Below are 16,812 nucleotides of genomic sequence, written 5' to 3' on the forward strand. Positions count from 1 at the left end.
GTTCTGAGTAGAGATAGGAGCAAACAAGGAGCAGAGCATCATAGCAACATGGACCAAGTTGACTGACATGACCTTCTTCCAGTGCCTGAGAAGGCCACGGGCAGAGTGGGGAGGGAGGTCCACTTGGGGAAGCCCAGCCACCCTTCACCAGATTTCTCTGCTGCTGGCTGTGAAGGATGGAGGCTTTATTTCATTGAGAATGGTAGATGCTTTCTTGCATAGGCTTACAGGATTCTAAGGAAAGGTTTTGTTTTTAAACGGTGGAGGAAAGCAGTGAAGGGCTAGCGTCTGGGTTCCTCACACACCTTTCTCTGCAACCCTGTGCGTATTAGTGCAGTGATGGGTAGGTTTCTGCGTGGCTTGTGTTAGCAGTTGGATGGCACTAAGGCTGCCACAGCAAAACTACTAGTTCTGCCCAACTGTGCAGAGAGCACAGGCGTGGCAGGAATGCAGGAGATGTGTACGATGTGTTTGTTTTTAAAATGCAGGGTTCTAACGGTAGTCTCTGAAGACTCAGATTCCTCCCTGAGCTCACATAGGATGAGTGATTCATGGGATTAATGATTCATATCTTTCTCCCCCTCCAAAGAAGCTTGATAGAAGATAAAGATCTTGTTCATGATGAAAGATATTTTATCACTTGTTAGCGTTCAGAGGGCACTGATGAAGTGACCTCACTTCTAGAATTTCCAAATGCTCAAATTAAGGTTTTTGCACAAGGGGCACTATCGTTTCCATAAAGAGGCTGAGAGGCTGTGTCCACTGTTGCTGTGCAAACATTGTTGGGCTTCTGAGCCTCATAGGATTGGGATCAGCCTGGAGAGTGGCTATATCTTATTTAATTGATCTATGAGTTATATATTGAGATATCTATGTATTTATTGAGAGATGTAGCTATGTTTACCTGTGTTCTGTCTTAGATAGCAGCCTCGATTTTCTAATGCAGTGTTGTGTGCTTTTGTGTTAACATGGAATATTGCTTTCAATCAGTATGGCCAGGCTGAATGGCCTAGCACTCCTCTGAGTTTCAACAACTTGGCCTGATGAAATGCCGGCTTTCAGTAACAGCAGAGGTGACTGTGTTCGTATCCAGCAAACCTAGATCTTATTTAGGTTTGAGGGAAAACAAATAGTTTTTCAGAAAGCTTGCATTGAAAACTATTACCTCCATGCCCTGGAAGTTGTGGGGACAGGCAGTTTCTCTTGCATTATGTTATCTTCCATGAAAAGATTCTGTCTGCTTGATTAAGGGCATACTTGTTTCCCAGGCTTTGTTCTCTGTGGTCCCTGGGGGTGAGCTATTCGTGCTCCAAGCTAAGAACAGCCCATCTACTTGCTGATGGATCCCTCTCACCTACTCCTGGCCTTGTCTCCATTGGTCTCCTTTTTCCGTCCTACACCATAATTATTTCCCTTTTCTCCTGATCATTCTCATTCATAGACAAAACATGCTTACCCTGAAAACTGTCTCCTGTAAGAACACACATCCATGACTGCATTCTGCCTCCCAGCTCCCACCTCGTGTCTCTCCTCTTTATAGCAAAACTCCTCCAAAGGGTGGATTATACCTGTCTCCAATTTCTCTCCCACCCCAGGCAACTACTGTTCTGATCTCTATACTTATACCTTAGCTTTGCCTCTTCTAGAACTTCTGTATAAGTGGAGTCATGCAGAACATAATATTTTCCTTCTGATTTCTTCTACTCAACATGTTTTTGAGATTCCTTTATGTTGCATGTATCAGCGGTTGGTTCCATTTTATTGCTGAATAGTATTTTTTTGATGTTCTTTGGAGCTTACTGGTGCCATTTCCTCAGCGTTTGCATTTGTTTCAGTATCTTGTAATACTTTCAAGAGAGCAGAGAGTCCTCACTTTGCGTTTCGATTCTTGGATGACTTGCCTCTCAGGTTTGAGTAACAATAACACCACAAAAACAGCATGCAGTGACAAGTGTTGCTGGAAGGAAGTGCCACCCATTCAGGAGGTAACAGGGATAATGACACAGCACTCACACCTAGGGCTTCCAGTGTTTGAACAACAGATTGCCTTTGGTACGGCCACTGATTTGGCTCTGGGAGTTTAACTGAAAGAGGCTCATTTTCTGTCACTGCCTTGCACATTAATTCCCAAGAAGATCATTGACTTGAAATTACACATGGTGCTTATCCAGATGATTGGATCCTTTCCAAGATGTGTGGTAGATGCTGTTTCTGTTCTTGAAAGTCAGAGGCTCATGTTGTTTTTTGCTTGATGTAAAACCAGTGGGAATCACAGAGAGCAAAGCAGCAACTTGAATCCGTCTTTGGCAATAGTGATGCATGAAGGGGGGGTGATCGTCATTGCTGTTTAAACTGAGCAAGGCAAACACTTGCCAGGATGAAGCTCATTAAACAAGTCTCTTCTCGTAGCTTCCTGGCCATTATATCATTATCTCTTCTGTTGCTCATTTTGAGACCTTTTTTAAGGTTGTTTTTCCTCTGCCATACAGGTATAAAACTCCAGGTTTCTGCAGTTCGATTACAAAAACCTGGCTATAGATACCATTTACATAGTGACTGTGAACATGTGTCCTTGCAGGGACTTGATTTTCTTCTTGATTACCTGGGGTTTGTTTTGTTCCTGGACTCTTGGTATTTTGTTGAGGGCAGAATTTGGTTATATGCTGATTCATTTATGTTAAATTCTTCAACTTTGAAGGGACAGGAACCTTGAACAAGAATATCTGGCATCTCTTTTTATTGGAGTTGAATTTAGTTTGCCTCTGAGCAAAGTAACAGTGAATAAACCATGAATGTGATGCAGACTGGTTCATTGCCACAAGCCTTGGAAATGCAGAGCGTTTCCTCAGTCTCCTTTTCCAGGGACACTGTACAAAGGGAGCAGGCTGGCTCACCCTGAGCTTGGGCTGGTGGGCAGAGATGTCGCCTGGCTTAATGTCCCACAAAGGAAACAGAGAACTTTGCAGCTGTAAGTTTCCTGAGTTTTGGAAAAAGTCATCAAAACTTGGGTAGAAATTTGCTAAGTCATTCTTTCCCCTACTGGCAAGTATTAAGTAACAGTATTCATTAAATACCACAGAGAGGCTATGTAATAAAGAAATAATCCTAGGCCTAGGTGGCTATAACTCTCTAGAAGAGTTGAAATTGAGAATATAATTAAAGATTAAAACATTGTTTGCATTCTAGAACATGGAGAAATCTTTTCTCTCCATTGCGGGACCATATTAATAAGGAGGAGATCAGTTTCCAATAACCGACACTACCTAAGCTCGTTTATTAATATCAGTCATGTTTAAGCTGTCCGACTCAGACAGCTGCTTTTGCCTTTTTCCTGCAAGACCGGAGCTGTCTCCAGGAGTGGTGAGGGATACCACTCTTATCCCAGATATTTATCCGTATCAATTCCATGTCCCGAGTGTGAATAGGAATGTTTTAGACAGCAAGGGTTACCCGTATTGGGATCTTAGATGGAAAATTATTCAGTTGCCAAAAGAGAGGGATACAATGAATTTCAAGATTTAAAATCCCAATTTCGGCCAGTTTTTTTGCAAAAGTTAAAAGATTGGTAGGAACTAGGATACCTGCCAAGGTTTTATAATTGTGGCTCATGAAGGGTCAGGAGCACTATAGACATTCCAGGCCACCTTGACACGGTGACAGAAAGAAACCCTTCGTGGTCAAATACCTGGCATTCAGAGCTCCTTGAAGCCAGCTTACTCTCTCAGACTCACACAGGAACAGAGAAAGGCCTTGCCTGGTTGGATTGTAAACATTTAACGGCCCAAGCACTGTTTCTTTCTCCTTCTGCTTTTTTGTTCCATTTGCCTTGAAGTAGACTCAGAAGGCATTTTGAGGCCAAGGGTATGGGATCATCTTCCTTATGTGTGCCATCTCCAATGTCGCCTTGTCCTCATTGCTCTTTAGAGTTTCTCATCTGAGGCGTCAGAGAAGTCACACCCAGTAATAGTTGCTGAAATGTCCTTTTTTATGTATTTATTTTATGTACTCCTGTTATTGGCAGGTAGAAGAGGAAAGTGTCTCTCTCAGTCTGTCTTTGATGAGGGAAGGAAAAATGTGATTCAGTGATTGGGCAGAAAGAAACCTTCAGCTTCTTACTCCTATAAGGTTTCAGTTTTGTCTCTTCCAGGGCAGTTGCCACTTTCTGCCCCATGTTGTGAGACTTTAACTCCTTGAGGACTGGCGCTGCCTGTGTCTCTTTTACGGCCTAGTCTTGACTGTGCACTGTTGGTTGAATGAATGAGTCCTGAAGGCTCGTTCCTCTGTGTGCTGCTCACCTGGCTGATGAGGCTCAAAACATCTTTTCACAGCATGTTCTGGATGTGCGTTCCTACTGCCCGTGGCTCTTAGTGGATTGGAAGTGTAAGTGTTGGGTATTTGAATGGCCGGGAACCAGGTGGCATTTGGACAGACAGAAATGCCTATGGGTAGGGCTCTGTAGCTGCAGGTCTGTCCCCAGTGGCAGTGGCAACCCTTCCTGCAGAGTGAGGATGGATAGGGTTGGATCTAGAGGTACTGGCAGCGAGCAGGGCCCCAGAGCCAGGCAGAGGCCTTGCAGTGCGCTGCTACAGGGAGAGCAGGCCCCCGGGGCTTGTGAGCAGGGGCTGATATGTGGAAAGTGGTATATTAGGAAGATTAATCAAGTAGCAGGATGCAGATAAATAAGATAGTCCTTTGTAACTGTTTAAAAGATAATTGGTTCATGTTACTTATCTTTTATCCCCTCTCTTTGGGCAAGAGAAAAATCTCTGGGAGAAATAAACGAGGAATCCCTCATAAATATTAATGCAAAAATCTGTCTATGGAGAATAAATATAGGGACATTTTGTTTTAAATGCTCTCTGTCGTTATGCTTCATTAGCATATATGTTGTAAAAGTTACTTTTCTCCCCTTGAGAGAACCGTACTCAGTTCAATAAGCCACAGACTGAAATCTGTAGCCTGTCAGGGACGGAACACTTTAGGCGGACAGGAGAACTGATTCGCTCCCCTGCTGCGTCCCGGGGGGTTTCCTCGGTTCCCTCATCTTTAGAAGCACTGGCCTGTGGCAGAAAGCTAGGAGGAAGTCCTGGTGGGGGAGAGAGAGAAGAGAGAGACAGAGTGAGGAGAGAATTTCTGTGTATGTGTGTGTGTGTATGTTCACTCTGAAAGCCTTTATGTACTTTCCACAGGCCAGATGTATGTTTGACCACGCCGGGAATCTAAAGGTGCAGAAAGTACTACTGCATTTAAACAGAAAATTAATGGGTTTCATTTGAAGCATGTCAAGTTTGAGGTACCCTTAAACCTTGGGTGAAATGATTTGATGAACCAGATTCACTTTAAAATACTCCTATCCCCCCTTCCCAAAAGTACTGGGTGGTGGGGTGCGAAAGAGGAGTATGGAAAAATAGTTGCTAATTGGTTAAAACTGCATGATGAGGGCGTGATACTGTTCATGAGCACAGGGAGGGTAGAAGTCTCAGAGTGGATATGTTGTGCCAGCAATTGTGGAGGGAGACCAGAAGAGCAGGCAGAGGAGTTGGTGACAGAGCCCTGCCACCCCATCCCACCTATCCCTGCCTCCCCGTCTAGCCTTGCTCTAGCCAACCCTTCAGGCCCAACTGTCATGTGCCCCTTGTAGCCCTTACTATCTGGTTCTGATCCTGGCCTCACTCTCAGCTAACCTGACCTATGTTTGTCTCAGACCCATTGTGACATAGACTAAAATTTAAAACCCAGTGTCTTCCGTAGATACTGAGTCAAAGAGAAATTGCATAAAATAGAATACTGTAATAAAGAACCTGGCCATTAAGCACTAAGTTGAATGTGGCAGCCTGCAGAAGCAGTCTAAAAATTATATTTCATTGCATCCTCTAATTGCATTTCTCCTTTACAAGGTGATTTTATCCAGGAAGACAGCTGTCTGGTGTGGTTATTACATCACTGGCCATTATTGGGCAAAGGAAGAAAAGAAATGGGTGGTTGTGTAGTACAGCTCATCACATAGAAGCTGGATCCTTTTTTTTTTTTTAAATCTCTCTTTGCATAACAAAGAGCTTCAGGATTGTTAATATTTCACACCATGCCATCCCCCAACTAATGCTGGTTGTAAGTGAAACTCTTTTGTTTCAGATCTTTCTGTTCTTTCTTGGAATGGAAAGTAATTTTAATGGTTTCTTTTCTTTTTCTTTTTTTTTTTTTTTTTTGAGACAGAGTCTCACTCACTCTGTCCCCCTGGCTGGGGTGCAGTGGCGTGATCTTGGCTCACTGCAACCTCCACCTCTCAGGTTCAAACGGTTCTGCTGTGTCACCCTCTGGAGTAGCTGGGATTACAGGCGTGCACCACCGCACCAGGACAATTTTTTTGTTATTTTTAGTGGAGACGGGGTTTCACCATGTTGGTTGGGCTGCTCTTGAACTCCTGACCTCAAGTGATCCGCTTGCCTCAGCCTCCCAAAGGGCTGGGATTATAGGCGAGAGCCACTGTGCCCGGCCAATTTTGATGGTTTCTTGATGCTTTTTTCTTTCTGTCTCTGTGCCATATAGATTTCGGCCGAGAAAGCAAGTCCCTGGTTAGGGTTATAAGTCATCAAGAAGCAATAAGCCAGTTTCTCTTTTCACCTGTGTTGAAGACTGCGCCAGATCTCACAGGTACAGTGACCTCAGTAACATGAGAATAGGCATGCATGGGAAGTGGCTTTGTCTCCTAGCTTGAGTCTTTTAGGGCAGAACAGATTTTATTCTAGTTGTACCAGTCACTCTGAGAGTACTCGTTTAAAATAGATACACAGGAATTCTTAATAATAACATGAAAAACCTGTTTTCAGTGCAGATTATACTTATTTCTAGCTTTCGGAGACATTAAATCTCTAATTTTGGTTAGTGTGGAAAGAACTGGACATTCTTTGTGTTTGGAGGCAGTGGTGAGGGGGATGGGTACTAAAGGTGTTTCTAAACCTCAATTACGCTCTGAGCTCAGGGCCTGCTGGCCCTTAGGAGGAGTGGTCAGGGCCAGTCCTCACTTTAGGGACATCTGACAGCTGAATAGTAGTAGTAGACTATAATGGGCTGCCAATTAAAGGGACTAGCCAGCTGATGCAGGGCCACAGCTTTGCTCTGCAGGTAAGGGGGACTTTGGAACAGTGACTCCCAGCCCTAGCTACACATTAGAATCTTACGGGGAGTTGTGTCAGGGAAGAGGCCCAGTCATCCATATTTTTAAGCAGCTCCCGGGATGATTCCTGCATGCAGCTGAGACTCAGAACCACTGCTCCAGAAGGGGTACGAGGATTGCTCCAGCGATGGAGGCTCTGGGCCAAGAGTTGTCAGAGCATCTATACCATAAGGGAAATGAGCATTGTGGGGGGAATGTTGGCAGAGCTGACTTGCTCAAGGCCACAGATGGGAACCTGCTGGAATTTAGAACTTAGAAGAAGGTGGATCCTAACTTTGTTGCTGCCTCATCAGCTCTGGAATGTATCTGGTATCATCAATGCCAATCATTTTCCTGACCTCTTTTAGCTTATTATGCTCAGATCCACAGAAAAGGATAGGCTGGTGATTTTTTTGCTTTTTTTCTTTTGAATATATTATTTCATTTTATAATAGTGGTTTGATCCCTCTAGTTAAATTGGTATCTATGACTAAGCATATTGCATTGTCATTTATGTAAATCAGAAGTATACAGTTTAATTTATTGTGATCTGATGTGTATTGTTTTTTCCTTTATAGCTGTATTTTTTCAGGTTTATTTGAGGCTACAAAAATATAATCAATTATACCTGTTTAAAGTATATAAATTGTGACACATGTATATACCTCTGAAACTATCACCTTACTCAAACATAATCAAGACAATGAACATATTTCTTACCCTGAAGGTTTTCTCATGCCCTTTTATCATTCCTTTCACCCTCACCCCAAGCAACCAGTGATCTGCTTTTTGTCACTATAGTTTGCATTTTCTAGAAGTCATATTAGAGGAACTATACAGCATATACTTTTTTTTTCTTTTTTTCTCTTTGAGGCAGGATGTTGCTTTGTCGCCCAGGCTGGAGTGCAGTGGTGTGATCATAGCTCACCGCAGCTGCAAATTCCTGGGCTCAAGTGATCCTCCTGCCTCAGCCTCCCAAGTAGCTGAGACTACAAGTGTGTGTCACCACACCTGACTAATTTTTAAGTTTTTTGTAAAGATGGCCTAGCATATACTGGTTTGTTTGTTTGTTTATCTGGCTTTTGACTAGGCGTGGTAGCTCACGCCTGTAAGCTAAACAATTTGGGAGGCAGAGGCAGAAGGAGCACTTGAGCCCAGGAGTTCAAGACAAGCCTGGACAACATGGTGAGACCCCATCTCTAAAAAAAAAAAAAAAAAAAATTTTTTTTTAATCTGACTTTTCTACTCAGCATAGTCATTTTGAGATTCATCCATATTGTTGCATGTATCAATAGGTTATTTCTTATTATTGCTGTATAGTATTCCACCGATTGGATATACTGCAGTTTGTTTATCCATTTATCTGTTGATGGACAACTGGGTTGTTTTGGCTATTAATAAAGCCAGTATGAACATACATGTACAAGTCTTTGTATGGACATGTGCTTTCATTTCTCTTGGGTAAATATTGAGGAGTACAATAGGTAGGTCATATGGTAGGTGTGTGTTTAACTTTTTTAAAGATATTGCCAAGTTGTTTTTCAAAAGGTTGTGTCGTTTTTACCTTCCCACCAGCAGGGTATGAGAGTTCCAGTTGCTGTGCTTCCACCAGCACTTGACATTGTCCATCTTTTTAATGTTTAGACATTCTGACAGGTATGCAGTGGTATCTCATTGTGGTTTAACATGAATTTCCGTAATGAGTAATGGTGGTGAGCATGTTCTCATGTGCTTATTTGCCATCCGTATATCTTTGGTGAAGTGCAGAAAAAGGCTAAGGCTTTTTTTCCATGAAAGGAAATTCTGAAAACCTGTATTTCTCAAAAGTGATTTTACTTTTGAGAAATACAGGTTTTCAGAATTTCCTTTCATGGCTTTGAAAATGCCTTAATGTAGAGCCTGTCTTAGATCGATTTTGTACTGATTGATTGGTGAGCGTCCTTTGGACACCCACTGTCTGCTCATCATTCTACTAGTTGCTGTGAGGAGTTCAGAGGAAACAGTAGTTGTGGGCTGGAACACCAACGAGTCCAAACACTCCAAGTTTTGCTTAAGTATTTCATGGTGTTTCTTAACCTTGTCACCTCCTTTCCTGTACAGATGTGATAGCTGTGGGGCTGGAGTTGGTGCTGGTGACAGGCTTTTAATTAGTTTGTCCTGATTTTTTATTTTCTTTTGGTAGAAAAACTTATCTTTGAAGCACTGAAGTCTAGATTCTTGCTCCTCTTTATCTGTAATTGTTATTTTATTGGCACTATGCTTTTTATTCATTTTTGCAATTCAGTAAATAAAATCTAATATCTACAGTGTTTGGTGCTGGTATTCAGTGATGAATGACCTTCCCTTAAGGAGCTTGCAATGTACCTTGGGGACCAGCAAAGAGGCCTTTTGGATCCAGAAGAAGGCCTTTCTTCTGGGGTCAATGCCAGGGTGACCCCCATTGTCCTGTTCATCTTTGTCCCTTAGAAACCTTGTCTTTAACCCTTCAGTAACCACACTAAGAGACGTTTCCAGACTTGGGTCTCACATGAAACTTACAAAAGACCTAGTCTCTGACATTGATAGACACATCATGATAGGACAGGACCGGCTTTGGGGATTTTTTAGTGGACCCAGCCCATAGATAGACTTCATTATGGATTGTTGAGCTGAAACTTCTCATCACCCTCCAACTCGCTCTTACACTGCTATGTTTTGGGGCTCCGGCAAAGATATTCCCAGGTATGTCTTTTAAAGGAATGGAACTCTTTCTTTGCAGCTTCCCCAGGTCCCCACACAGGGAGTTCGATTTGCTGGGTACTTAATGTCCCCGGAGAAGAAACCTTGGGGCATCACAGTGTTCCACAGTTTTCCTTAGAAGTCTCTCACAGTCTTAAATTTTTGTTTCATGTTTTATCAGCTCCTTAAACTAGCATGAATCCCAGGCACAGTAGCTCTAGAAAGCTGTCCTTTCCCTATTTGACAGGTAACAAAATAGATTTAGTTTTGTTTTGTTTTTTTTTTGGTGGACTTGGGCACTGTGGAAAAAATAAAACAATTGAAATTAAGTAAATACATTAAGTAAATCAAAGCCACCAATTTCCTTTTCCCTCCTTCTTCCTGTCAGTTAACATGGACGTGCCTCCCAAGTGTGGCTTGCACAGGACCTGACTTTACACATCAAATGTGGGGCTAGGATTGGTTTGTACAGACCTCACCCCACCATTCTTTTTCCTTATTAATACTTTTTACACTTTTTAATTTTAAACAAAGGAGCACTTAGAATTTAAAGGTCTCCTATGACCAATTAATTCAGTGCAGTTTATTGAGTAGGCATTTAGACGGTAGATGGAATTGCCCTCACCCCTAAGGAACCTCTGATATCGTTGGGTAGTATTTAGAGCGTCATGAAAACCCAGACCTGGAAGAGCCAGAAGGCATCTCCTTTCTACCCTCATTTCATGGTGAAGGAAATAAGGATGCAGATAAGTGAAGCATTTTTCTCCAGCGAGTTCTAAGACTTTTCAGTAACAGGTCCAGGCCTGGAACTTCTTGCTTTCCCGCTCCTATAATGCTCCCACTGATCATCTACCACTGTCTTCCCTTCTTGGAGGACAGGAAGTGACCAATGGAGGAGGAAGGAAAAAAAAAAAAAGGATATTAAAAATGTGTCTTTTTTTTAAGATGATGCTTTTGAGTGGTATTATAGAATCACTACCCTGTTTTGCTGTCCGTAGCTCTCCCCAAGTGCGCTCCTTCCCTTTTTGTTTCTGAGACTTGCGTGTGAACCTCGCCCATTCCTTCTGGTTCTTTGCAAATGGAGGGGATGGTTTCACCACTCGCGTACTAAGAATTAGAGCTTTCTGCTTTGGTGCTCTGTGGCCCTGGAACTCTGCCCTGTTAGCAGTGCTTTTTGGCAGAGCAGCAAGACTCTTATCAGCCAGTGGGAACAGATATTTCTGTTCTACAAATGAGCCCAGATTTATAGACTCAGAGTTCAAAGAAATTAGATGAGAGATCACCAACCAAAGCAGTATGCAGTGAGGGAAGGAACACCATCGGACTGGTTAATAATGAAAGCCACCGCATAGAGCACTCATGTAGTTTGAACGCTGTCCTTTGAGAGGTACCGTTACTTGCCTCAGCTTTACAGAGGCCAACACCGAAGCTCCCACCTTGTCTGGAGGCTCCCAGCTAGGAAGTGCTGGGACTGGAATTCAAACCTGGGCACAGAGAACCCGGAATCTGTATGTCTCAGCTGTAGTACAAGGCAGAGGATTAGGTTCTCAGGAAGCAGAGGTTGAGTTGGAATTGGGCTGCAGTATATTTATTAGGGATCACCCCCTGTGAAAGAAAGTGGGAGGAAGCAGGACTGCTGGGGGAGATGGCAGCCTGCAGTGCAGGGCTGGCAACGCCTCGGTCAACCCAGGGGATCTCTGCAGCAGGGTTACCTGCCTTGACCTGCGTTGGCCAAAAGGCTGGGCCTTTGTACCCCTGCCTCACTCAGTCACCATATGCAGGTGGCTCCAGGAAGGCTGTGACCTCGGTGAGATAGCTGTCTGCAGCAGAGGCTGACCCTGAACATGCCGATAGCTGGAGGCTGTATGTCGATCGCTGTCCTGTAGCCAGACAGCAGGTTCTTCCTGGAAGAGGATCTGCCATTGCATCTCCTTGTCTACCCTGATCTTCATCAGCTGTGATACTATTACTAGATGGCTAAGCTCCAGCATGCTGGAAGTTAATTCTTTATTCTCCTGAAGCGGCAGATTTGTACAACCTTTCAACATGATAAGATAAGGGCTTACAGAGGAGAAAAACTTGGCTTTTAATTTTAATTTTATTTTTTACAATGAATACCCACTGTTAAACTACAGTTGACCCTTAAACAACACAGCGTTAGGGGTACCCATCCCCCACCATAGTCAAAAATGTGCATGACTTTTGACTCCCCAAAAGCTTAACTACTAATAGCCTTACCAATGGCCTAGTTGATTAACACGTATTTTGTAGGTTGTATGCATTATATACTGTATTCTTACAATAAAATATCTAGAGAAAAGAATATGTCATTAAGAAAATCATAAGGAAGTGAAAAAATATTTACTGTTCATTAAGTGGAAGTGGATCCTCATAAAGGTCTTCATCCTCATTGTCTTCATGTTGAGTAGAGTAAGGAGGAGGAGGTTGGTCTTGCTGTCTCAGGGGTGGCAGAGGTGGAAGAAAATCTCAATATTTAAGTGGACCTGTGTGGTTCAAACTCATGTTGTTCAAGGGCCAACTGTGCTGTGTTCTTCACTGCCAGACACTTATGTATCACTGCGTCTCCCTGTCTTCTCAGCTATCCTGTGTTGCTCAGTTCTACTTCTACAATTCTACTACGTACATTTGAGGAGCTGCCCCTCCAGGAGTCCAGTGGGGCCTCCCTTCCTGAGGGAGAGCTTAGAAGCTTTGTGGGATCAAGATCAACTATAGCCTCCACCTCTGCAGTTAGTCTCGTTCTCTCTCTCCTTTGACATCCATTCCAGATTTGGCTCCCCCTTAGCTGTGACCTCTGCTGGCTCCAGTGGCTCCCATAGTGGCAAGACCCAGCACTTCATCCCTGGCAGGTCTGAGCCCCTCATCACCGTGCCTTTCTCAGGCCAGAGTTGCTATGTCTTCATTCACGGTCAAAATCGAGCAAGGGAGTATCCAGGGGTACCCAGGCTCCACAATATTTGTCTCTGCTTCCATTGTGTAACAGCAGCCCCTGCTTCTTATGAGCAGAACCAATTTGGCAAGATGGTGACTCTTCTTTTGGACTACTGGTCCCTAGACCAGGAGCCCAAAGTGCCCAGGTGGCAGCCATAGCTCATAATGCAGTGAGATCCCTGCTATTCCCAGGCAAAAGTGTGGGGATCCAGACTTGAGCTTTGCAGACCAGGATCTCTAACTCTGCAAAGCCCAGAGTTCTGGAAGGGGGATGCTTGAAGTCTGCCATGGGATATCAGGAATTATGGAGTGTAGAGGACACTCCTGCTTCCTCCCCTTGACTCCCAGACCCAAGTATTCTTCCTATTAGGGGAGAGCACCATAAAAAGGTCTTTGATTCAATGCATATACTGCATCCTGGAGGATGGTACCCCATACCCCATCTTTGCTGAGTAGTGTCTCCAAGCTGGTGCTTCAGCTGTGCCTTCAGCAGGCTAGACCACATCTGCTGGGTGGTAGTATGTGATGTGATCAATGAATTCCATGATCATGGGCCTACTACAGAAAGTGGGTTCCTTGATTTGATATAATATTATGTGGGATCCAGTGCTGTTGGTTCAAAGATTGTCACTAAGCCCTTGGATGGTGGTGCTGACTCAGGCCCTGTGAGTCAGAAGGGCAAACCCTTAGTTGGAAGGCGTGTCTATTTCTGTTGGACAAATATCTGGCCTTCCAAGATAGAAGGAGTCCATTAACTTGCACCACGTTGATGGTTGTGCTCCTTGAGGAATAGTGTCATTTTGGGAACTTGATGATGGTCTCTGTCATTGGTAGATGGGTTATTTTTTGGCATTAGCAACTAGATCAGCTTTAATAAGTGCAAGTCCATGCTGTTGGGTCCGTTTCTGTCACTGTGGCCACTTTATTCATGGGTCTATCATGCTAACAATGGGATGGCTGACGTCAACTGGTTGGGTCACTTTTCTGCTTGGTTGTTTAATGCCTTTTCCATGGTGGGTGATGACATGTGACACAAAGCTTTTCCACCCTTCGTGTCCCCTCCCCATATGCCCATGTACATGTCCATACCTCATACTTTCTTGTCCTGACTTTCCAATCTTTTTCCTTCTAGGACCTTGACAATCTGAGCAGACCACTCACTGCTGCCCATGAGTCTTCCTGTAGTCTAGCCTTGAGCTGCTGCTTTTCCCATATAAAGGGCACTGCTTGAAGCCCTACTTCTTGGGAGGCTTTTCCCTCACAGCTGTCTTTTCTGTCACCCCGAGTGAGTTTGTAATGCAGCTGCCATGGATTTTTGGCTTTTACCCACATGCCAGAGTGACCTGTCTGTAAACCAAGCTTGGACATTTCCCCCTTCCTCCGTATGCTCATGTAGGATTCCCCCAGGCAACCACAGGCATGAGCTGGGGAGGGCCACTGGGACTACTGTGATGGGTGTTATATATTATAACAAAGGGCAAGAGAACTTGCTCTAAGTCAGAACTCTAAGTGTATATTGTCTATTTCATGGAAATATGAACTGTTCCTGAGTCTTGTTTTTGACTGGGATAGAAAAGAAGGCATTCACTAAATCAGTGGTGGCTTTGTATGACCTGAGGCCATATTGTTCTGCTCTAGCAAAGATGCCACATCTGATACCATGGTGGCGATCAGGGCTCCCTGCCTGATTGAGCTCGCAGAGGTCTGCAGTCCTCCAGGATTCATCTGGTTTCTGCAGGGGGCAGGCTGGTAAATGAAACAGACGTAAAGTGGGACCACTGCCCCCTGCATCCTTTAGATCCTTCGAGGTGGCACTAATCTCTGCCATTGCCCTGGGATGCAATATTGGTTTTTAATGCAGTATTGGGGGTGGGGGAGGCAGTGCAGAAGCAGGGTGTATCAGAGACTTCCATTCGGCCTTCCCTACTCTGGTAGATCTTACCCCATAGACCAAGGACCTAATGTGGTTGTAGAAATTGTCAAATACAGTAAGTTCTCATTTAGCATCATCGATAGGTTCCTGGGAATTGCGACTTGAAGCAAAACAATGTATAACAAAACTAATTTTACCCTAGGCTAATTGAAATAACAAGAGTTAAGTTCCTACAGCAAAACATCACCAAACTTCTAAATTAAGACCAAAGCACTTCTGATATTAAACATTGAAGTAAATGTGAGCTATACATACATTTAAGAAAGATTAATAGAAACAAGATAATTATTTACCTGCTTGTTCCATTTCAGGGCCTTGGGTGGCTGGCAGCTATCCCAGCAGCTTAGGGTGCCAGGCAGAAACCAACCCTGGACAGGACGCCATCCCATCACAGGGCACGCTCACACACACCCGCTCAGACTGGGACAATTTAGACATACCAGTTCACCTAACGTGCATGTCTTTGGGATGTAGGAGGAAATCAGAGTGCACGGAGGAGACCCACACAGACATGGGGAGAGCCTGCAGACCCCACACAGACAGTGGCCCCAGCTGGGAATGGATTTTTTTTTCCTGTCATCGATGTTAATGAAATGTGTTGAACAAAACATTATTTGAGGACCTGCTGTATGTTGGTCTCAATTAGTCATGATGAGATGGGTCTGTGGACCCAGTGGATGGATCCACTGTAAACTAGACCTTGGCCAGGGCTCCATTTATTACCTGCTCCCCATGTGCCCCCACTTGGAACGGGGGCATCATGAAGCCTCAGGTCTCTGAGAATTAGTGTTAACTCTAAGAAATGGCTCTCTGCAGCTGACGCTGACTCTGCGTGAGCTGACAGCTGGAGCCCACGTGTTGACTGTCCTCCCACAGCTGGGTAGCATTCCTGAGGGGGAGCTGAGCAGGCGTCTCTGTGTCTCCCACCCTCTTTCATCCTCAGCTGTGATACTGTTGCTGTATGGCTAAGATCAAGAATACCTGTATTCATTTCTCCCCCTTCCCCTAGTATTCTTTTTGGTACAACCTTTCAACATGGTAAATAAGGGTCTGTAAGGAAAAACTCGAATTAAAAAAAAAAAAAACATGAATAACAACTGATGTTAAACTATGGTGTTATTTATCCAGCGGATTTAGGTAAGGCACGGTGGTAGACTCTAGAAATACAGAGAGCCCTTGTTCTCAGGAATTTACAGTCAAGCTGGGGATTTGGAACATCCTGCATATGAAAATAAAGATGCATAGGCTAAACAAACAGGTTCTGGAGTGAGATTTCTTGGGCTTGAACCCCGGGTCACCCATGCCCCATATGTGTTCCTTTGGGCATCTTATTCAACCCCTCTCACCGTTAGTCTTCTCATTTGTCAAATGGGGATAATAATGGAATGAGAGTACTGTGTTTATGATACAGCGATCACTCAGTAAGTGCTAGCTGCTTGTGTATTATAATTATTGTTGTTTAGAGTGGCAGTAGTATGTCCCAGCTGAATATTGTGGGTGGTGAGTTTCTCAGGGATTCCAGCAAGGGGCAAGGAGGAAGGCTTATGGGGCAGATGGGCTCTGAAGAGTTATCTTTTGTATGAATATGTGCATTCCTCTTTAAAAGTAGGTACTGGGCCAGGTGCAGTGGCTTATACCTGTAACCCAGCTCTTTGAGAGGCCAAGGCGGGAGGATTGCTCGAGGCCAGGAGTTCAAAAGTAGCTGGGTCAATGTAGTTAGATCCCCATCTCTACAAAAATTTTTTAAAAAATAGCAGGGTGTGGTGGCACGTGCCTATAGTCCCAGCTACTCGGGAGCCTGAGGAGGGAGGATCCTTTGAGCTCAGGAGGTCGAGGTTGCAGTGAGCTGTGATCACACCACTGCACTCCATCCAGCCTGGGCAACAGATTGAGACTCCCATCTCAACGAATGAATGAATGAAGGTACCAAAAGAGGTGCAGTATCGACAGATGGGAATTTTGTAGATTTTTATCCCCGTTTGCATTGAGATGTTTTCCATGCTCACATCTCAAAGATTCTGTTAATGGTGAAAGAAATGATAACAAGGCTTTCCTTTCC

The 16,812-nt window shown here is 44.1% G+C and overlaps 1 protein-coding gene across 3 annotated transcripts in view; it reads left to right on the forward strand.

Annotated features, from left to right (window-relative positions):
• Nucleotides 1-16,812, forward strand: part of MED27 (mediator complex subunit 27) — a 217,501-nt gene that overhangs the window by 69,561 nt on the left and 131,128 nt on the right. Inside the window, exon 4 of one of the 3 annotated variants that reach the window (XM_063594135.1) lies at nt 6,547-8,436. The exons of the other annotated variants lie outside the window; for them this stretch is intronic. Coding sequence (XP_063450205.1) covers nt 6,547-6,577 — 31 coding nt within the window. The 3' untranslated portion in view covers nt 6,578-8,436. Of the gene's footprint in view, nt 1-6,546; nt 8,437-16,812 lie in introns of those variants that run through there. 3 annotated transcript variants of the gene reach the window in all.

The sequence above is a fragment of the Pan paniscus genome, chromosome 11, assembly GCF_029289425.2.
Source record: "Pan paniscus chromosome 11, NHGRI_mPanPan1-v2.0_pri, whole genome shotgun sequence".
Classification (NCBI taxonomy): Eukaryota; Metazoa; Chordata; class Mammalia; order Primates; family Hominidae; genus Pan; species Pan paniscus.